The 21,935-nt window shown below is 50.2% G+C and overlaps 1 protein-coding gene across 2 annotated transcripts in view; it reads left to right on the forward strand.

Annotated features, from left to right (window-relative positions):
* The window catches only part of MKL1 (megakaryoblastic leukemia (translocation) 1), a 176,770-nt gene that overhangs the window by 145,044 nt on the left and 9,791 nt on the right, over positions 1–21,935 (forward strand). For both annotated transcript variants that reach the window (XM_011964167.1, XM_011964168.1), the window contains 7 exons: positions 5,738–5,793; positions 9,791–9,866; positions 11,489–11,650; positions 17,133–17,308; positions 17,819–17,968; positions 20,373–20,626; positions 20,902–21,073. In XM_011964167.1, coding sequence (XP_011819557.1) covers positions 5,738–5,793; positions 9,791–9,866; positions 11,489–11,650; positions 17,133–17,308; positions 17,819–17,968; positions 20,373–20,626; positions 20,902–21,073 — 1,046 coding nt within the window. The remainder of the gene's footprint in view (positions 1–5,737; positions 5,794–9,790; positions 9,867–11,488; positions 11,651–17,132; positions 17,309–17,818; positions 17,969–20,372; positions 20,627–20,901; positions 21,074–21,935) is intronic.

The following is a 21,935-nucleotide window of genomic DNA, read 5'->3' on the forward strand; positions in this document are numbered from 1 at the left end:
TGCAGTGGCCGGATCTCAGCTCACTGCAAGCTCCGCCTCCCGGGTTTACGCCATTCTCCTGCCTCAGCCTCCCGAGTAGCTGGGCCTACAGGCACCAGCCACCTCGCCCGGCTAGCTTTTTGTATTTTTTAGTAGAGACGGGGTTTCACCGTGTTAGGATGGTCTCGAACTCCTGACCTCGTGATCCGCCCGTCTCGGCCTCCCAAAGTGCTGGGATTACAGGCTTGAGTATGGGGTAACTTTAAGTCCTTTTTTTCTTCAATTGACAGAGGCCTAAACTTGGAAACCTATTTTCTGTTTCCTTGTGTCTTACCTCCTTGGCATGGAACTTGAGGTGATTCTGGCTCCCCATTGTCGTTTGTTCCTACAATCAAGAAAGCTCAGGGCTTACCCATATCACTCTTACATCCCCTTCACTAGACTACCTTCCACATGGTGGCTTTTAACAAAGCTGGCTGGACACACACAGAAGTTGCCCTGTCCTCCTCAAACCCCAGTGCACCACGAGCACTTGCTGTGGCTACTCCAGCCTCTTCCCAGATGAACTGAGAAACACCCAACAGGAAGTCCTGACACAAACCTGAAGGAAGGGGGGCCAGTGCTCACTCCTTTCACCTGGCAGAAGTGACTATTGAAATTGCTGAATCTGCTATCAGAGAGAAGAATTAAAAATGAGGAAAGAGGAGCACAGACTAAGCTGGCCTACTCAGGGACTGAGAGAAACTGACACGCTTGTCAGAAGGTTTAGACAAGCGAAGAAAGGGAAGGCAGAACTAGACCTGGGTTGGGGTCCACCACTCGATGAATGGGTGATCTGGCAGGTTACTGCAACTCAGCCAGTGTCAGTTTCATCACACATGAAATACCAGTCCCTGCCTCATAGGTTATGAAAAGGATCCAGTGAGTTTTTTTTTGAGACGGAGTCTTACTCTGTCACCCAGGCTGGAGTGCAGTGGCGCAATCTTGGTTCACTGCAACCTCTACCTCCCAGTTTCAAGCGATTGTCATACCTCAGCCTCGCAAGTAGCTGGTATTACAGGTACCTGCCATCACACCCAGCTAATTTTTGTATTTTTAGTAGAGATGGGGTTTTGTCATGTTGGCCAGGTTGGTCCTGAACTCCTGACCTCAGGTGATCCGCCCACCTTGTCCTCCCGAAGTGCTGGGATTACAGGCGTGATCCACTGCGTCCGGCCCTATCTTGAATTCTTTTCTTGGTCTTCATTTCTGGTTCTTCTGACCAGCTATCCTGTCTCAGCTTCTCCAACTTGTCTTCTAGTATCAGTGCCAAAGGCTGTTACATGGTGAGCTCCAGGTTTTGAACTATGATTCTCAAAGCTTGAGAGCCCTGGGGCCCCTCAGACGGATCCCTGAACCCCTATTCTAAGCCTTCTTTGCCCTAGTCTGTACCCAGTGCTGTGGCCAACCTGACTCTTGTATGTTGCCTGGACTCAGATGGGCATCTAAACTGTGTGTATCATTGAACGTTGAAGCTACCTTGTCCCCCTACCCAACGGTTTCTTTTCTTCTCTCTCTTTTTTTTTTTTTTTTTTTTGAGACAGTCTTGCTCTGTCACCCAGGTTGGAGTGCCATTGAACAATCTTGGCTCACTGCAACTTCTGCCTCTTGGGTTCAAGTAATTCTGCTGCCTCAGCGTCCCAAGTAGCTGGGATTACAGGTGCCTGCCACCATGTCTGGCTAATTTTTGTAGAGACAGGGTTTTCGCCATGTTGCCCAGGCTGGTCTTGAACTCAAGGAATCTGATCTCCTCGGCCTCCCAAAGTGCTGAGATTATAGGCATGAGCCAGCATGCCTGGCCTTTTTTCTCTAATTTTTTTTTTTTTTTGAGATGAAGTTTTGCTCTTGTTGCGCAGACTGGAGTACAGTGACATGATCTCAGCTCATTGCAATCTCCACTTCCTGGGTTCAAGGGATTCTCCTGCCTCAGCCCCCCGAGTGGCTGGGATTACAGGTGCCTGCCACCATGGCTGGCTGCTTTTTCTGTGTTTTTAGTAGAGACGTGGTTTCGCCCTGTTGGCCAGGCTGGTCTTGAACTCTTGACCTCAGGTGATACACCTGCCTCAGTCTCCCAAAGTGCTGGGATTACAGGCTTGAGCCACCATGCCCGGCCTCTCTTCTCTAACTTTTGAAGAAGTTAAGAAATCAACACAGAGGAGTGGAAAGAACTCTAGGCTAAGGATGATACAGAATTAGGTTATATCTTCCAATTTGGGGCCCTTAAACAAATTAGGTTATGATCTTATCCCTGCTATTTGCTTGCCTTTACTTTTTGGCCCTGTCCTTATCTATAAAATGGGATATTATCTACCATGTAGAATGATTAGGAATATTAAATTAGCTAACAGGTTTAAAATATCTAGAACAGTGCTTTCCATATAAGCACCCGATAGATATTAATCCCTTTCTTGTCATTACATGAAAATGTCCTTAATAGGACCAAATAGGGATTCATATAGAGTAGTCCGCCCTTATTCCTGAGGAACACGTGCCAAGACCCCCTAGTGGATGCCTGAAACTGCAAATGGTACCAAATCCTATATGTACTGTTTTTTTTTTCCCCTGTACATGTGACCTATGACAAAATTCGATTTTTAAGTGAGACATAGTAAGAACTTAGAGCAATTTTAACAATACACTGTAATAAAAGTTACGTGAATGTGGGCCCACTCAAAATACTGTAACATTTTTGGACCTTGGTTGGCCTAGAATAACTGAAACCATGGAAAGTGAAACTGCAGATGAGGGAGACTCTGTATACTGTAGCTATTTCACCTATCACCTGTCCTCCACTAGTGGTGCACCACCCTTTGTACATGAAGATGATGTCCTCAAGATGTTCTGGCGAATTGTTTTTCTAGAAGTTGGGTTTGTACCTTACCCTTTGAGGATAGCCAGTGTGGGTTGTTGAGGCAGCAAGTCAGCCAGGGTTTTAGACAGAGAATCTGTGGCTGTGGTACAGAAACTAGCTGGCCTGTGAGTGAATCAAACCAGTGATTCAACCAAATTACAGCATTTGGTGACAGCAACACCTGAATATATCAGCACATATACCATTTGGTTCAGGGCACACTCACTGGCGTTTCTTCGTTACAAGGGTTCTGAGAGGTGAGCAGATTCTCTGGAAGAAAATTAGACCCAGAAAGCAGTCACAACCGCTGTCACCCAGCAGTAATTGGTAGCACTCAGTACTAGAACACAGATCCCTTGACCTATCCAGAACTTCTGTGAGGTTTCGAACCCAGTTGAGAACCAGAATTCCGGCTATTCAGATGAAAGTTTAGAGCTCTGCCGCAGAATCTTCCCGTCCTCCTGTCACTAGTCACCTTGTGTCTATTTCTTGCGGAATACTAATTCCTTGAGTGAATAATTATTGAAGTTTTACTGTGTGCCTGGTATTCTAGGCGCTAGGGAATGCTGTGAGTAACTAAAAAAATAGACAAAATCCTTGCTGTGCTCTGATGGGGGCATGTTGTAAATGTAAACATGGGAGACTGAGAGTAAACAAGAAAAATATGTAGTATTCCGCTTTTTTTTTTTTTTTTGCCCAGGCTGGAGTACAGTGGCACTATCTTGGCTTACTGCAACCTCCGCCTCCAGAGTTCAAGCGATTCTCCTGCCTCAATCTCCTGAGTAGATGGAATTACAGGCGCCCTCTACCACGCCTGTACAAAAATTTTTGTATTTTTAGTAGAGACAGGGTTTCACCATGTTGGCCAGGCTAGTCTCAACTCCTGACCTCATGATCTGTCCACCGCGGCCTCCAGAAGTGCTGGGATTGCAGGCGTGAGCCACCACGCCCAGCCAGATATGTAGTATTTGTATAAAGACTGTCATGACAGTGATGAGTGCTGCGGAGAAAAATGAGGCAGAAAAGGAAGCCGGGGTGGGGTGGACAGTGTCCATTTTCTCTTGATTCTTTGTACTTAACTGTCTCATGCATGTGCTAAGCTTTCCAAGAGGCAAGGTTATGTGTGATCCATCACACCCAGGTTCCTGCAGAGCAGAGCCTTTGGAGTTGAGCTAGCTTTACACAGTAGATGCAGGTGCAGGGGGTGTCTGTTTACCCACTGAAATGTCCACGACCTGTCCATGTAAGAAGTGGGGAAGCATGGCTAGTGCCCAGGTAGGTTGAGGAGGTAACCTGTAGTGGTTTTTCTTTGATGTTATTTGTTAAATCTAGAGCTCCCCCTTCTGTTAGAAGATAGGATCTCAGTAGTACTTTTAAGACTGTAGTTTCTTTTTTATCTTAAGATTCACAAAAAGTTTTTTAAAATAAATACTGCTGGGACAATTGAAACTTTCTTCTGCAACTACTGTTGGTAAGGCCCAGCCCCCCACTAGGGGGGAGGAAGGAGGAAGAAGCACAAAGGCCCAGGCAGGATAGGGTCCTATCTATGCTCTCTTGCTACTTTTAGCAGCTCCTTAACCCTGCACTCCTACCGCAGCCAGCAGCCTAGCAAAAGTTATCTCTGCTCACAGTTTCACAGCTCTTTGGAAATTCTAGGGCAGGAGAAGTGAAACTGACCACAGTCTTATAAATTTCTCTCTTATTGCCTCTGTTCCCTACTTGAAGTGAGTCAGGCCTTTCCCTCTCATCCTCAAGAGTGTCTTAAAATTTATTTGTCCTTACAGTCAAGTTTTTGACAAAAGGAGTCAGACCCTTCATTCATGGTGCAGCCTTTCTGGAGGCTCTTGGTTTGGTCTTGCCACCTGAGTGTTGTTTGCAGAAGTCAAGACTTGCGGTCTTTATGTGGTATCCCCAGAATAGAGCTGAGCCCTTCGTGTCAGCTGTTGGTTGTGTGTGTTCCTTCACATATAATTGCTGTGGGGTTCTTTTAGTCCTTAGAGATGAAATTCAAGTTAATTTTAGCAGCACTATAAATATCAGGTGCAGTGAAGAAGGAAGTAGCACTGAGTGGACATATATCTTTTTGGTTTTAACTGTCCCGTTGAAACAGTTTGGCCACTTGATGATTCCTCATGAGGCTGAGGAAGTAAGGTTGACCTGGCATGCCATCTGTGCCCCTTCCTGTGTGCAGGTGTCCTGAGAATAATGTGAGGCCTAGCAGGCGTTCTTGGAGCCCTGGCTGATGGGGGATTTGCGGCTGACGGTCCAGTCATGGGCCAGGGTATTTGTTAAAGTTACATTCCATGGGTGCACTTTATACAGCCCAAGCTTAGGCAGTGACAGTTCCCATTAGGAATCATATTTTGGTTTCTACCAAAACTGTTTGAATGGGGTAGCTAAACCATAAAAATACATGCTTACTCAGGTGTCATTGCCTTCACTTCAGCTGATATTTATAGTACTAGTAACAGTAACGTGAATTTTTTTTTTGAGACGGAGTCTTGCTCTGTCGCCCAGGCTAGAGGGTAGTGGCGCGATCGCTGCTCACCGCAAGCTCCGCCTCCTGGATTCACGCCATTCTCCTGCGTCAGCCTCCCGAGTAGCTGGGACTACAGGTGCCTGCCACCTCGCCCGGCTAATTTTTTGTGTTTTTAGTAGAGACGGGGTTTCACTGTATTAGCCAGGATGGTCTCGATCTCCTGACCTCATGATCTGCCCACCTTGGCCTCCCAAAGTGCTGGGATTACAGGCGTGAGCCAGTGCGCCTGGCCAGTAACATGAATTTAAGGTGCCTTCTCCACTGAATATTGTAGCCCTAGACATGATGCTTCACTTGAAGGTAATTCTTTATGGTTCTTCTCTCAACAGCTTTGAAAAGTCCAGCTGCATTTCATGAGCAGAGAAGGAGCTTGGAGCGGGCAAGGGTAAGGTACCTTTTTTCCCCTCAGAACCCCCAAAGAGCATTTTCAGAGCTCATTGCATTGCTGGTTATATTTCCATTTAGAGCTTTCCATAGAACTCTGAAGCCAGAGCCTGCTAGACTCTAGGGCCAGCCCTGGCCTTGCAGTTTTAAATGGAAAACTCTTCTTCTCCTACTTCATCCCTTCTCTCATCAACCTCCCATGGTGATTATATGGAACATGATTGGAATGAGGTTTCTCTTTTAGTACATTTAAGGATATGGAACGATCACCTGATCCTCCTTCCCTGAATTTTGGAGTGCTTTGGAGACCACTGGTATTTCCCCATCTTTAATTCCACTTAACCTTTTGTAGATGTTGGGACACAAACATTAGCCAATGGAAAAGCTTCCCAAGTCCAGGGTTACACTGCCCACACCTCACAGGATGGGCATTCCAAAGGGTAGGAAACCTCCGTGGTCTCCATCTGCCCAGAGTAGGTGGTACCCACTTGACTCTTATGGAAAGCAGAAACTGGCCCACACTCCAAGCTCAAGTGTTCTGCTGTAGCACCTTACTTGCATCCCCATCCCAATTCTCAGTTTCAGTTCCCCAGGGGCCCCTGAGGAATATTCTGCTGCCCAGTGTGGGTAGAGATGGGGAAGTCACCAGAATTTGCTTCCCCCTCCCACTTACTTTACTTTTTCCTTTCACATAACATCGTGGGAAGATAATCCCCTACACAGATCATAGTCTGCATCTCCTTAAGACCCACAGCTATTTTATTTTACTTTATTTTTTTGAGACGGAGTCCCACTCTGTCACCCAAGCTGGAGTGCAGTGGTGTGATCTCAGCTCACTGCAGCCTCTGCCTACCAGGTTCAAGTGATTCTCCAGCCTCAGTCTCCCAAGTAGCTGGGACTACAGGCGCCCGCCACCAGACCTGGGTAGTTTTTGTATTTTTAGTAGAGATGAAGTTTCACCATGTTGTCTAGGCTGATCTCGAACTCTTGGCCTCAAGTGATCTGCCTGCCTTGCCCTCCCAAAGTGCGGGGATTACAGGCATGAGCCACTGCACCTAGCCTCACAGCTATTTTAGAGTCTCAGAAATATTTACCTCCAATACTTTTTTTTTTTTTACTTTATTTCATTTTTCCCCCCTAGAAAATCATGATTAATTCTTAGAGTAAGTGGGAAGAATGAAATCATGGGTCCTGGGAACCAAAGGAGTAACAAGCAGCAGTGTTTTAGTTTGCCAAGAGCACTGGAGAGTACAGTGTGGGGGGAAAGGATGGCATTGCCTGTGCCCCTGTCCGGTCAGAAGACTGGGCACCATTTCCTTGACTGCTTCTCGAATAGGCAGGGACCAATAGAGCTGATTAGAAGAGTCTGTTTTATTGAGCACCTTTATGTAAGAGGTTGTATCTGTTTCTTTTTTATTCAACTCTTATGAATTAGGTAGTATTATCCTCATTTTATAGATGCAGTTAAGAGAAGTCAGCTCACTTGTCCAGCCAATAAGTGGCAAAGCTGGGACTCAAACCTTTGTCTGTGGATTCTAGATTTGTTTTTTAAGCAAAATGATTTTATTTCCTAACACGTGGTAACGTAACATTCAATTTGCTTACCATGCACATCTGCTCACAGATGACTTCCACATTACAATAACTACTTCCATATTTATGCGTGTACTAAAAATTATCATAGTTGAGATATGAAAAATGAATATATTGGATTGGTTACAGCAGAATTTGCTTTACTTAATTCTGAAAGCTTAAAGCTTTGAAAAGCTGCTACTTTTGCATCTCATACTTCCAGATGAATAAGACACAGCAATATCAGCTTGTATTCAAGAGAAGTTTCATTTATTTTTCTGGTATTGGAACCAGCTACCCATATCTGTTGGTGCTGCATAGGCAGCTATACATGATGGTGGGAAATCATCCACCATGGCTTCAGCTATGTCACGATCACACTTGAGGGACTCTGAGATGCTGTTATATTTACACTACTGATTGCTTTGCTTTGCTTTCTTTGGTAATTTTAGCGGTGGGATCTTGCTGTGTTGCCCGGTCTGAATTCCAACTCTTGGGCTGAAGCAGTCCTACCTTTGACCTCCTGAATTGCTGGGATGTATAGGCATTCACCACTGTACCTGGTCAAACTGATTTTTCCCCTCAGTTTTCTTCGACACAAATGTGCTTCAGTGGTCATGAATGCCTTTAAGGATATCAGTTGCAAAATCCATATCTTTAAATTCGGCCCTGAAAGTTCTCTGGTTTTCCGTCAGAGACCTTGTACCCTCTAAACCAGTCCAGAGTAGCTTCTAGGTAGTCAGGTTTCAGCCATTTGACATCATTAATATGTTTACTATTTGTTATAAGGATACAACTCAGAAACAGCCAGGTGGAAGAGATGCGTAGGTATGTGGGAAGGGACGAGGAGCTTCTGTGCCCTCTCCAGGTGGGTGTGTCACCCTCCTAGCATCTCCATGCCTTTCGCAAACCAGAAGCTCCTCCATATATTTTCTTAATCAGGACTGTATTCTACCTCAGTCATGGCCACTGGTTAGAGCTTCAGATGGCTTAGAGAATAAGCCTTCCACTGTTGTCTGTGAAGACTTGCGGCACCTGACACCTGCTTTACCACTCTCTGCTGCAGCTGAGGCAGTACTTCTGCCCACTGCACATGGGGTGATAGACCCAGAGCCCACAGCCACTTTAAACCATGTCCTGGATTGCTCAGTCACCCCTCGGCTAGCACAGAGCTGCCCGGCTAGAACACCAAGGCGGCAGATGGCTAGGTGAGGAGAGTCTTTTTTTTTTTTTTACAGTCTTTTCCTTTACTATATATAATGTCCTCCGAGGCTTTATTTCCTAGTGTTCTCTGGCCTGTCTTATCCTTTGCTGGTCTTGATCCGCTAATATTCTATGGTTTGAAAATGTTGGTGCAGAGGTTAAGAGCACAGACTCTGTAGAGTCAGATCTGGGGGACTGTATATATTATAATTAGCCCTGTTTGGTGGGATGGCTCTGTGACTCTTGAGGGACTAGTGTAGTTTGCCCAGAGTTTCATAAATGCAGAAATTAGGACATTGGACTTTGAGGAACTAGAACTTTGATACCATGTATCAAAATTAGTATTCCATTTGGCAGCCATTCAAAATGAATGGAAAATGCTCATGAGATCATGCAATGTTACAGTTTTTTGTTTTTTTTTGTTGTTGTTGTTTGCTTTTTTTTGGTTTTTGTTTCTTGAGATGGAGTTTGGTTTTTGTCGCCCAGGCTGGAGTGCAATGGCGCAATCTTGGCTCACTGCAGCCTCCACCTCAAGTGTTCAAGTGATTCTCCTGCTTCAGCCTCCCAAGTAGCTGGGATTACAGTTGCCAGCTACCACATCTGGCTAATTTTTGTATTTCTAGTAGAGACAGGGTTTCACACATTGGCCAGGCTGGTCTTGAACTCCTGACCTCAAGTGATCTGCCCACCTTGGCCTCCCAGAGTGCTGGGATTACAGGTGTGAGCCACTGTGCCCGGCCCAATGTTACATTTTTTAAAGCAGGATATAAAATAATATTCAGTATGATTACAGCTCTGCGAAGTTAAGCCTATTTTCTGCGTGGAAGAGTAACTAGAAACAGATATCCCAGAATACTAACAGTGGCTGATTAAAGTTTTTTTAATTTTATTTTTCTTTCTAGTTTTCTAAATTTTCTTTGCTGGACATATATTACTTTTATGGTAGTAGAAATAGTAGTTTTTAATAGATATATTGTCAGTCCAACCTCAGAGAGACAAATGGTCTTGAAGAATGGTGCCCTTCCTTGGCAGACGCAGTTGGATTTTGATGTGCTCTCCCCAGGCCTCCTCTTGCCTCTGGACCCTGCCATCATCAAGTTAAGGTTGTGGGGGCTGCAAAGGTAATCAGCAGCCACCATGGCCAAGGCTGCTCTTGTGATCCTGTCCATGCCATAAGCCTGTGTACCTGGATTTGAGAGTTTGTTGGTGTGTTTTTTTTGTAGACAGAGGACTATCTCAAACGGAAGATTCGTTCCCGCCCAGAGAGATCGGAGCTGGTCAGGATGCACATTTTGGAAGGTGTGGAGATTGGAATTGCTTTTTCATCTAGACCCAGTTCTCACCGTGTGTACTTACTACTGCACTGCCCATTTCCTTCTTGCTGCTTCTCCCATTTCTGTTGGCAGTGGGTAAGCCAGAGCCTTAACACAGTATGACAGCTGTGCCATGGTAACCGCCACTGGTCTGAGAGACTCTCAACAAGCCCAGTCACATGCTCTTAGTTTGGCTTGGCCTGTTCTCCAGGGTCCCACCATCCCTTGGTGTGAGATCGTTTCTCTCTGCCGAAATCTGTTTTGTTTTGTTTGAGACAGAGTCTTACTCTGTCACTGTGATTACAGGTGCAAGCCATCATGCCTAATCTAAAATCTGTGTTTAAAATACACTTACTTTTTAATATTCATTAATTCATTCAGTCATTCACTTGGCATTCACTTGACTGTCTGTGATATACCATGCTCCATCTAATATTATTCTAGATGTATACCTGGCCCCAGCTGCACATGTCTTCCTCCCCACCCCCCCCGCCCTTGTTTTTTGAGATGGAGTCTTGCTCTGTTGCTCAGGCTGGAGTGCAGTGGTGTGATCATGGCTCACTGCAACCTCTCCCAGGTTCAAGCGATTCTCCTGCCTCAGCCTTCTGAATAGCTGGGATTACAGACGAGCACAACCACACCCAGCTAATTTTTAATATTTTTGGTAGAGATGGGGTGTCACCATGTTGGCCAGGCTGGTCTCGAACTCCTGACTTCAAGTGATCCGCCCATCTTGGCCTCCCAAAGTGCTGGGATTACAGGCGTGAGCCACTGTGCGTGGCCGTCTTCCCACATTTTTAGTGAAGAAAAGGTTTTGCCTCCTGGAAGCGGCATAAATATATTTGCTTATTGTTTGTCTAGTGTTATTTTGTTTTGTTTTTTAAACTTGAGATGGAGTCTTCCTGTGTCACCCAGGCTGGGGTGCAGTGGCACAATCTTAGCTCACTGCAGCCTCCACCTCCCGGGCTCAAGCAGTTCTCCTGCCTCAGGCTTCTGAGTAGCTGGGACTACAGGCACCTGCCACCATGCCTGGCTATTTTTTGTATTTTTAGTACAGACAGAGTTTCACCATATTGATCAGGCTGGTCTTGAACTCCTGACCTCAGGTGATCCACATGCCTTGACCTCCCAAAGTGCTGGGAATACAAGTGTGAGCCACCACGCCCAGCTGTTTGTCTAGTTTTGAGCTGTTTGAGGGGCTGGAAGAGAACTTTTCTAGTCTGAGTCCCATATTTTGCAGACAAAGGCACTGAAACCCAGAGCAGAGATGTGAATTGCCTCAGTAATACAGCAAGTTTGAGGGAGAGTGGAGACCATTCTGTCATGTGGTGCTGCTTCCATTCTGTAGCTCCACCTTAGAAAGTCTTCTGAGCTTGCCTCTGCCTGGTTGTAATTGTGTGTGACCATGCACTGCCTGGTCACAGTGGGAACCCGTTGTCTTGTCTTTGTGAAACTTCAAGGCAGGCCACTCTTCTCTGCTTGGGATATGCTTTCCATTCTGACAGTCTCTGCTCTTGCCCAGGAGGAAGGAGAGCTGCTCTGGAGTTCCCAGGGCAGAACCACGTCCACTCATATATCTTCCTGTACCCCTTTCTCTCCCACGGGCAGAAACCTCAGCTGAGCCGTCCCTCCAGGCCAAGCAGCTGAAGCTGAAGAGAGCCAGACTAGCCGATGACCTCAATGAGAAGATTGCACAGAGGCCTGGCCCCATGGAGCTGGTGGAGAAGAACATCCTTCCTGTTGAGTCCAGCCTGAAGGAAGCCATCATTGGTGAGGAGGACCCAGCCGCCCTGCGTGAGAGGCAGCTGAGATGCAGGGGGGGCGGGGAGGGAATGCCAGGCTGAAGCAGAATTGGGCTGAGGCTCTTGACTTCTTAACAGAGTTTGAGAGCCTCATGCACGGGTTGTGTGAACTTGGGATAGTGCCTGTTGCTTTAAGAAACAGGGACATACAACAGTAATTAAGTAAATAACAGGCCTTGCGCTGTTCACTCTCCATCTTTGTAAACTCGGGTTGCTTCCTGTTTCACAGAGTAGGTAGATGTCAGGATTAGTGTGTGTGAATGTGTGGAGATGCCAGGAATTAGAAATCTGTGTAATACTCTTTATTTTTATTAGTGAAATCTCTGTTTGGAGACTGGACCTTTCCATGGATATTTCACTCAACAAATATTGATGGACCCAAACAATGTGCTAGGTACTAAGACCACAGCCCCACAGGGCAGACCAAGTTCCTTTGTCTTTATGGAGCTCATGCCTTATGGAGCAGGTAACAGGCAGGTGAATAGGCAAGATGGAGAAGCTGTGCTGGAGGGAGCACAAGGTACTCGAGAAACACAGAGGAGGGTCACCCAACCTGGTTGCATCAGGAGGGGTGCAGCTGTCAGAGGAGGTGACAGCCAAGCCTGGGGCTGAAGGATGAGTGGGAATTCGTGAAAGCGTGTGGGAGGGGGTGGGACAAGGGAGGGAGAGGACAGTGCTCCAGACAGGGAGAACAACCCTCGGACCTGATGAGAAGGCACTGGAAGGGAGAGTGTCAAGATGAGAGGTGGGAGGCCAGGTCCCCAATGATTTGGTAGTCCGAGGTGGGAGGATCACTTGAGCCCAGGAGTTTGAGACCAGCCTGGGCAACATAGGGAGACTCACCTATACAAAAAAATCAAAAAATTAGCTGGCTGTGGTGACACACACCTGTAGTCTCAGCTGCTCAGGAGGCTGAGGTGGGAGGATCGCTTGAGTCCAAGAGTTCAAGGCTGTAGTAAGCTATGATTGTGCCACTGCACTCTAGCCTGGGTGACAGAGTGAGACCCTGTCTCAAAAACAAAAACGAGGTGGGAGCAGTAAGCACAGTCCAGGATGTGCAGGGCCTCTTGGCACACTTAGGAGTTTGGAGTTGATTCCTTTAGTGTAAAAGGGAAAAAGCCTCTTTTCTCTCTATTTGCGCTCAATACAGAATACTTCTGGTGTTGGTATTCTGGCATGGTGTTTCCCCACATACCAGCAGTTCTCCAGTGAACACCAGCTGGGTGCCCTTTTCAGATGCCATCTACCTGGAGAGAGTGTCCGATCCCACAGGTTGAGGACTCAGTCCCACAAAACTTAGCCCCACTCCCCATGCTGGTCCCACGCCCCAGGTTATTTTACATTTGCTTTTAACCAACTAGCTATCGATTGGGGTTCCTATACTCTCTCCTTGGGCTTGATAATTTGCTAGGATGGCTCATAGAACCTGGTCAAACACTTCACTTACATTTGCTGGCTTATTATAAAGGAGGCAGAGGAGCAGCCAGAGGGAGGGGTGGATGGCACAGTGTAGTGGGGTGCCAGGGGAGTGGTGGTATTGGAACTTCCCTGCCCACTCTGGGCCTTCACCCTCCCAGTAGCTAGAGAAGCATATCAAATCCTGTTATCCAAGAGTTTTTATAGGCTTGATCTCAGAGCCCTCACTCCACCTCCTACATACCCACCCCCACTTTCCTGGAGGTTGGTGGATGGGCTGGTAGTTCCATTCCTCTAATCCTCTAATCACTTGGTCTCTGTGGTGACTGGCCCAATCCTTAGTCTCTCCCAGATCATCACATTAGCATAAGCTCAGGTGTTGTAGAAAGGGGCTTGTTATACATAACTGAGGATACTCCTGACCTTAAGGAAATTTTTTTTTTTTTTTGAGACGGAGTCTTGCTCTGTTGCCCAGGCTGGAGTGCGGTGGCCGGATCTCAGCACACTGCAAGCTCCGCCTCCCGGGTTTACGCCATTCTCCTGCCTCAGCCTCCGGAGTAGCTGGGACTACAGGCGGCCACCACCTCGCCCAGCTAGTTTTTTGTATTTTTAGTAGAGACGGGGTTTCACCATGTTAGCCAGGATGGTCTCGATCTCCTTCCTGCCCTCGTGATCCGCCCGTCTGGCCTCCCAAAGTGCTGGGATTACAGGCTTGAGCCACCGCACCCGGCCTTTACCTTAAGGAAATTCTAAGGGTTTTAGCTGCTCTGTGATTTTAGCTGCTCTGTGATGAGAACTGGAGGATAAAACCCAAATATATTTATTATCCTACTCGTCGATTTTGGTGATAATTGGTACAGACCTGTCTCCTTCACTGCAGTGGGCCAAGACCTGATCCCTGACAAGACAGCACCTGCCTGCCCCTCCTGAGGCAGCTGTGCCTTCACAGAAAGAGGCTCAGGTTTTCCTCTAACATAATTTTAGTTTTGGGCAGAGGGGAAACACTGCAGCAGGACCCCCAAGGCATGCTGAGTTAGGCCTTGGGCCCTGATTAGAGGCGACTGGCAGTTTCTAGGGCCTCCTCTGCACTGTAGCCACCCTACTGTAGGCTGGCCCACACTGGGCCCGGAGGAACCCTTTCCCCATGTTGATATAGTAGCCCTTATAATTCACAGATTTTCCCTGGCGTTCGTCCTGCCTCATCTCAGTGGTTTCCTCTGTGTATTCCTCAGCAATCCCAAGTTACAGGCCAGTGTAGGGGCCAAGCCAGTTCTAGATGCTGCAGCCAGCCACGGTCTGATAAATGTGTGCTGAGAGTCAGCAGTGTGCCAGGCCGTGTGAAGTCCTGATGTCACAAAGATGAATAAAATATGACTTGTGCCCTCAAAGAATTCACGTGGGTCTGATGTGAGAAGACTAATGTATAAACAACTGATTTCTGAGTCTGGTTCCCAGTCAGGTGCCAGTGCTGCCTAGTAGGAAGGCCATGGCCCTGCGACACTGTCTCTGAGTCACCTGCCTTGTGCGACTGCTTGCAAGATCACACATGATGATGAATATAAAGGGCCCAGCCTGGTCCTTGGTGCCTAGAGAGACTCACACAATGGTTGCTGCTGTTGTCAGCAATAACACTCATTCTAGACCAGCTGGCAGCTGCTGTAATGGACAGTGTAACAATGGATATGTGTGTGTCAGCACTGTGGGAGCTCAGCAGAGGGACGTCTCTCAGGGATGGGGACAGGTGTTGGTGGCCAGGGAAGTGCCCACACTATAGCATGTTTTGGGGGCTGGATCAGAGTTTGCCAAGTGGAAAAGGTACAGAGGGACAAGAGGGAACAACACGGGCAGTGGCCTGGAGACCTGTGCTTGTTTGTTTGAGGAATTTGGCAATGGGGTGATTGTTGGGGACTTTAAGGAGCACAGAGCATTTGCCAGCAAAAAACAGATTGTACAGTTGAGTAGGAGGGAAGAAGGTAGTGATGGCAAATGTAGCTCATTTGCTCAACAGTTCTGGGGAGAAGGAAAACAGAGGCAGGTGCTGGCTTAGGGAGGGGTTTTCAGGCTGGGTGCAATGGAGCAGGTTTTTGGGCTGAGAGGAAAGAGTCAAGGACATGGGAGGATGGGCACCTTCAGAGGGAGAGGAGGGAGGAGGACGAGGAAATGGAACCCCAGCTGAGGTCGAGGTTTGGCTCAGATAGGAGAGGCAAAGCTGGGAAGGAAGTTTGGCTCAGATGAGTGAGAAGGAAGCGGGCAGGGGGAGCAGATCGTTCTGAGGCCTGAGGAAAAAGGGCTGATGGGGGTTGGGGTCTTCCCCACACACCTAACCTCCCCATCACACCCTTCCTTCAGGCCCCTCAGTTATCTTCAAGGTTCACACTAAGTCCTCTCCTCCAGGAAGACTTCCCTGAATCTCTCCTCGGTGTGCCCTCAGCTTCTGTGTTTTCTCTCTAGCAGAGCATTCATGGGGCTCCAAGGCAACTGGACCATAAACTCCTGGAGGGCAGGGCCCCATCTTTGTTCCCAAGATGTGACTGTGAGTGGAGAGAGAAATAGTCTATGGTGACCCTGGCCTGTACCAGCCCTGGGTTTTCCACAGTATGTCCAGCAGCTTCCTTGGGTTGGACTAATCTGGTGGAAGCTACAGTTCCTCCACCGTCGCTCACCATTGTCAGTACTGGCCGCCCTGGGGCTGCTGTCCCAAAGCAGGTGCCCTTGCTGGGAGTAGGAGATAGTGGGGAAATCTAGCTTTGTGTCTGGCATGAAGTACACGTGGTCAGCACGCCCCATTCTGTGTGTTGCATACTTGCCCCTGCTGGGACAGACGAGGGGACGGAGGAGCAAGCCACCACCACAGTCGCCAGTAAGGAAGAAGCTCAGATGCGTCCTTCCCAGGTCCTGAGGGAGGAGAGAACCTCAGGTCCTGGCCCTGGAGGGGAAGAGCTGCTAGGAGAGCTACTGCATGGACAAACCCAGCCTGAGCTGTTGTGCCTTGTTCCTCTTCCTTACCTGGGGTCTTCCCACACAGCACACTTCCCCAGGCTTGGGCGGCAGCTCACCCCTGCCTCCACCACTGCCTCCACCACTGCCTCAGTTCCTTCTGCATGGATAGCAGATCAGCTCAGAACCTGCTACCCCCACCTCTTCCCACGACAGTGCTGAGCCGGTGGCTCTGACAGTAAATCTTGAAATAGCCTCCTTGCCTCTGTTCCCATCTTTCCTTCCCACTGCGACCCCATGGAACAGAAGCTTTGTGCTGCGCCCTCCTTCCCTGCCTCTGCCTCCCAGTTGGCCTCAGGAGGACACGTGCTCACAGTCATCCAGAGCCTGGCAGTGGGTCAGGTCAGGACAGTTGCAGCCAGCAGGCTGTTTTCTTCTGGTGCCCCTGCTACCCAGGGCTTGGGTGTCTGCGAGCCACTGGCCTCTAGAGGAGGTCACCACACCTCCTCTATTTCCCCTGTGCAGGCAAACATCCCCTTTCTGGGTACCCTCCATCTGAGGCCCAGAGCCAGGCTCCTTAGTCTGTTCCTGGCCTCTGGGGAATTCAGCTACACTCACAGAGCTGTTACCCAGGCTTTTCTGATCCTTGTTAGCTGGTTCAGAGCCCTCACTGCCCCGTTTGGAAGCATCATGGGGGAAGAAGAGAGTTTTGTGCAGTGTGGGATGAAGATACAGAGTACCTTTAACAATAGGGAGACGGTTGAGGTGGAAAGGTAGCCCGGGTCTCCTAGGGAGGAGCAAAGGAGGGAGGGACAACTTGACATTGAAGACTAAACACAGTATAGAGTTACAAGCAAGAGGCTAAAGGAGGCCTTTGCTCAGCCCATGAGGTCACTCTGATGGCCTAGGAGGCCTTTCTGGCCTCTCTTGCAGGGTGATGATGATGACCAGAGCTTTTTTGGACCAAGAAAGCAGATTGGCTGCTAGTCTCCTTGGTTTGCCTGCCTCACAGAGCGTGTGGGCTGTGGGCCAGGCCTGTCCCTGCTTACCTGTGCCCTGGGCTGCAGGTGGAATCTCACACCACCTTTGGGTTTCAGTGGGCCAGGTGAACTATCCCAAAGTCGCAGACAGCTCTTCCTTCGATGAGGACAGCAGCGATGCCTTATCCCCTGAGCAGCCTGCCAGCCATGAGTCCCAGGGTTCTGTGCCGTCACCCCTGGAGGCCCGAGTCAGCGAACCACTGCCCAGTGCCACCTCTGCATCCCCCACCCAGGTGAGTGTGTGCTTCCAGATGCTTCCCCAGCTCCAAGGTGCTAGGGCTGCCCAGAGTAAGGTCTCTCTCCTGGGCCAGGGTATGCCTCCTGCTCTGGCACAGGGGAGCCAGGGGGATGCTACCCTAGTTGCTCAGGTGCTGGCTGCTTGGGCTCCCCGCTGGTGGGAGATGTGGGCAGAGGCCCCTCTCCAGCAGCCAGAGGTCAGGTGGAGGACGACGCTGGCCACGGTTGCCTTGCAGTGGGATTGCAAACCTCACTGGCCCAGTCTGTATTCATTTATTTGGAGCAGCCTGCTTTTCTTGAGTGTATTCAGTTCTTTTCATTGCCTTCTCTCTTTCTTTCCTAGCTCCTCCTGCCACCCTGGGGGTTGCTCTTCTCCTCCCCCAGTTTCTGCCCACCATTTGCCCTCTGACAGTGGTGGCATCTGAGGACCCTGTGTAGGGTCAGGGCAGGCTGGGCACACCCTGCCTGGAGGTGGCCATGTCCTCACTTCCCTTTTTCCCTCTCAGGTTGTGTCTCAACTTCCGATGGGCCCGGATTCCGGAGAAATGCTTTTCCTGGCAGAGCAGCCTCCTCTGCCTCCCCAACCTCTGCTGCCTCCCAGCCTCACCAATGGAACCACTGTCGCCACTGCCAAGCCCACCCCCATGCTCATTAAGGTACATTTCTGCCAGTGATTGTACCCTCCCCTTCCTGGTGCCCTTTGGAGTCCTGCTGTGACTTCATTCCAACTGTGGGGACGGCTGCAGGGGCACGTCCTCTCCCGTTGGTCTGGGAGTTCCTTCCTGTTCTCTCCGCTGTCCGACATAACACTGGCTGTTGCGATCGTAGCCACCAATTATTGGTGGCCATGGGCTGGCCTTGGGCATTCCAGGTACTCATTCCTGCTCTTATCCATGAAGTCATTCCTACACATTATGTCTTGTTCACTCAACAATTCCATGAGGCAGAAATAGAGCCCTTTGCTACAAGAGAGGAACTGAGAAGTGAAGTGATGTAGCCAGAGGCTTGCAGGAGGTGTCACTGAGTGTTCTTCTCCTCCTCCAAGGCCTGACCTGAAATGCCGGCAGGAGGCGGGGGTTACTGTCGTCAGTGTGGGGGACCCTGTGCTGGGCACTGCTGGCCTCATGGACTCAGCTGTCTGCTGTTAAATTCAGCTGCACCAAGGGCTGATGCAGGGTCCCCCTGCTCCACAGAACTGCCTGGCCACCCGGATCTCGCGGACCCCAACCCCACACCTCCACCTGGCCCACGCCTCCCTGACTTGTTCCACCTGTACCCTTTCTGCTCTGTCCTTTCTTACTCTCTCGGTTCTCGCCTCACACAGACCCTGTGCCTGGCTTGGCAACCCCTGGCCATCTGAGCCTCGGGAGAGGCCGACAGTCTGCAGCCTGGGCTGTCTGGCGCTCGTGCTCTGGCCTTAGTAGGCCCCACTAGCTCTGGGAGCTGCCTGCCCATCTTGTGACTCTCCCTGGCTCTGTCCCATGGTGACATCCCCAGTCCCGCCTCTGCACATGACCCTGTCATCTCTGCTGCCTCCTGCTTCCTCCGTGTCAGAAAGTCACGATGGCTTCCTGAATGTCACTGTCTCCTCCTTCAGGCCTGGGAGCAGTGAGTGGCCTCTCCTCCCAGCCTACCCCTGCTTTCAGTGCTGCCTGCCCAGGCGCTGCCTCCTCAGTGCCTGTCCTGCACCTGCATTCTCTTCCTCACTGTCAACAGGTGTCCCTGCTTTTCCCACAGAGTTCCTCTCTCCAGCGTGCTTCTCCTCACACTCCTGTTGCCTTCCTTTGCCTCCCGCGTTTGGAAGAAGAGTCTGTGTATTTTGTCTACACATCTCTTCAGTTACCCCACCAGTGGACTGAAACATCATCTTCAGGGGCCTCAATCCAAGTCCATCCCCACCGCTGTGCTCCTGGCCCAGCTATTGGGGTTCCCTCTCTTTGGTTGTGTTTTCCCTGCCTCCCTCTTCCTCCCTTTAATTGGGGGTGCTCCCTAGGCTCTGCCCTCTGTCCCCTCTCTCCCTCTGCCTGTACGTCTGCCTGCTCCCCAGCCTGTGCTCAGAGGTTCTCTGTGGCTCTGTTCCCTTCTTCTGGAGCAATCCTGGCCCCACAGCCTCGGCAGCCCTGCCCTTTCTCCATCCTTCCCATGCTCCCAGCAAAACCAGAACCTCTTCTGGGGTCACTCCTCACCTGCCACATGTTCACTTTGTCTGTTTTTCCACTAGTGGGTCACCTGCCCAAACCTTCCTTTCGGTCCTCATTGCCACAAGGTCTAGACGCCACCTGTTCCTACATCCAGCCTTGTACGCTTCTGTCTGCCATTCTCTGCTCAGAACTTCTCAGCTCTCCGCGGTCTCTCTCTGGCACTCCCTTGCTAACTTACCTCGTCCAACTGCGCCCTTCCTTGCTCCAAGAACAGGCCTCCCACATGTTACCTACTGGCCCTTGGTCAGTTTGGGTCTTCTGACTCTCCTGGCCCAGCAGCTGTGCCAGCTGGAGGTCTTTGGGGGCATGAATAGGAGCTTTTGGAGTCCTGTGTTAGAACAAGAACAAGATCACCTTGTGACTTTGGGCAAGTGACTTCTTTGAGCCTGTTGACCATTTTCAAGTAGACATGACAGTTCCTACCTGGCAGGACTCCCCCCAGCCCCAAAAAGAGCAAGCAGCATTCTTGAGAAGCTTGCGTGGCTCCGTCTTTGTAAAGTGCCTGGTCTGGTGCAGCCCAAGCTCCATCAGTCAGCTGGGTTTTACCTCCTTGTGTTCACTCTGGCTTGGGGTCATGGTGATGTCTGTGCTCGAACATTTGGTTGATTTACCCTCCAAGCTAGAAGCTCTTTTAAGCCAGTGGCCAGGCACAGCCCTCTTTGTCACTCCAGCCCCTTTCCTGGCACATTTCTGGGCACGATTCTGCTTTCAACGGAGTGAATGGTCCCATGGGGAAGAGTGGAAATGGGCAAAGTGTGGATGGAGATGTCTTCTCGGAAGCCACACAGGCGTGGGGAGAGCTGCCAGCCCCACCCCCACAGGCCACCCCTGAATGGCACCCTGTCTCCTGTGCCCTCAGCAAAGCCAACCCAAGTCTGCCAGTGAGAAGTCACAGCGCAGCAAGAAGGCCAAGGAGCTGAAGCCAAAGGTGAAGAAGCTCAAGTACCACCAGTACATCCCCCCGGACCAGAAGCAGGACAGGGGGGCACCCCCCATGGACTCATCCTATGCCAAGATCCTGCAGCAGCAGCAGCTCTTCCTCCAGCTGCAGATTCTCAACCAGCAGCAGCAGCAGCACCACAACTACCAGGCCATCCTGCCTGCCCCGCCAAAGTAGGCACCCACTTGCCACCGCCTGCCCCTGCCCTCCCTGAGCTACCCTGAGCCAGGCAGGTGCCAGATCTGGTGGAGGTGAACCCCACATCTTTAAGGACCCTCTCAGAGGTCTGGGTGCTACAGAGTGGTCTGCAGGCAGGGCCACCCTAGCCTTTGCTAGGCCCTTGCCCCATGCCTATCTGTACCCAGCCCTGCAGCCCAGGCTTGGGCTGCCACCTGCAGAGGCCGCGGGTGATGCTGGATGGGTGCTCATTTCCGCCTTTTCTTCTCAGGTCAGCAGGTGAGGCCCTGGGAAGCAGCGGGAACCCCCCAGTACGCAGCCTCTCCACTACCAATAGCAGCTCCAGCTCAGGTGCCCCTGGGCCCTGTGGGCTGGCACGTCAGAACAGCACCTCACTGACTGGCAAGCCGGGAGCCCTGCCAGCCAACCTGGACGACATGAAGGTACACAGCCACTGGAAAACTTGAGCCATTGCCAGCCTGGCCCTTCCCACAGGGGCTGTCTGGGTGCTGGTTTTTAGGCAGGGAAGGCATCCAGCCTAGGACCCACCATCGTGGAAGGCAGCGCAGGGCTCCAGGCTCTGGTCCCTATCGGACAGGGGCACCTTGGGCACAGCTCCGAGGCTGTCTGGAGGTGGTCATGGCGAGTGACACCAGCTTCCTCGTGGTGGGTCCTGTTGTTGGCAGCACAGCCGGCATCTGTCCAGGCAGTCGCATGTCTCTTATCTTCCTCGACTTGTGTGGTACATTCAATGTGAGAAGTGGGGATTGGTGTCCCTTTGAGGATGATCAAGCTGAGGCACTGACAGGAGGAGAAGCTTGTCCACAGTCGCAGACCTAGTCAATGTAGACCGGGCTGTCCAGTAGCAACCCTGCTCGCATTTTCCCCTTTGCCGGTGAATGCGGAGCTCAGGGTGCTGTTCAGATGCAGTGCCTGCCTGGGAAGAGAGTGGCCTGTGATCAGGGTCACAGACTTGGCTTCCGTCCTAGGGCCTTGGAGAGGAGTGGGTCACGCCCAGTGCCTTGTGTGTTTTCTCTGCCCCATCAGAAGATTGACTGGACCAAGCTCTCCCTTGAGAACTTGTTCTCTGAACTAGGCTGGGCCCTACTTTCTTTTTTTTTCTTTTTTATTTTGAGACGGAGTCTCGCTCTGTCGCCCAGGCTGGACTGCAGTGGCCAGATTTCAGCTCACTGCAAGCTCCGCCTCCCGGGTTTATGCCATTCTCCTGCCTCAGCCTCCCGAGTAGCTGGGACTACAGGGGCCCGCCACCTCGCCCGGCTAGTTTTTTGTATTTTTTAGTAGAGA

This window comes from Colobus angolensis, unplaced genomic scaffold, assembly GCF_000951035.1.
Source record: "Colobus angolensis palliatus isolate OR3802 unplaced genomic scaffold, Cang.pa_1.0 Scaffold65, whole genome shotgun sequence".
In the NCBI taxonomy this organism is placed as follows: domain Eukaryota; kingdom Metazoa; phylum Chordata; class Mammalia; order Primates; family Cercopithecidae; genus Colobus; species Colobus angolensis.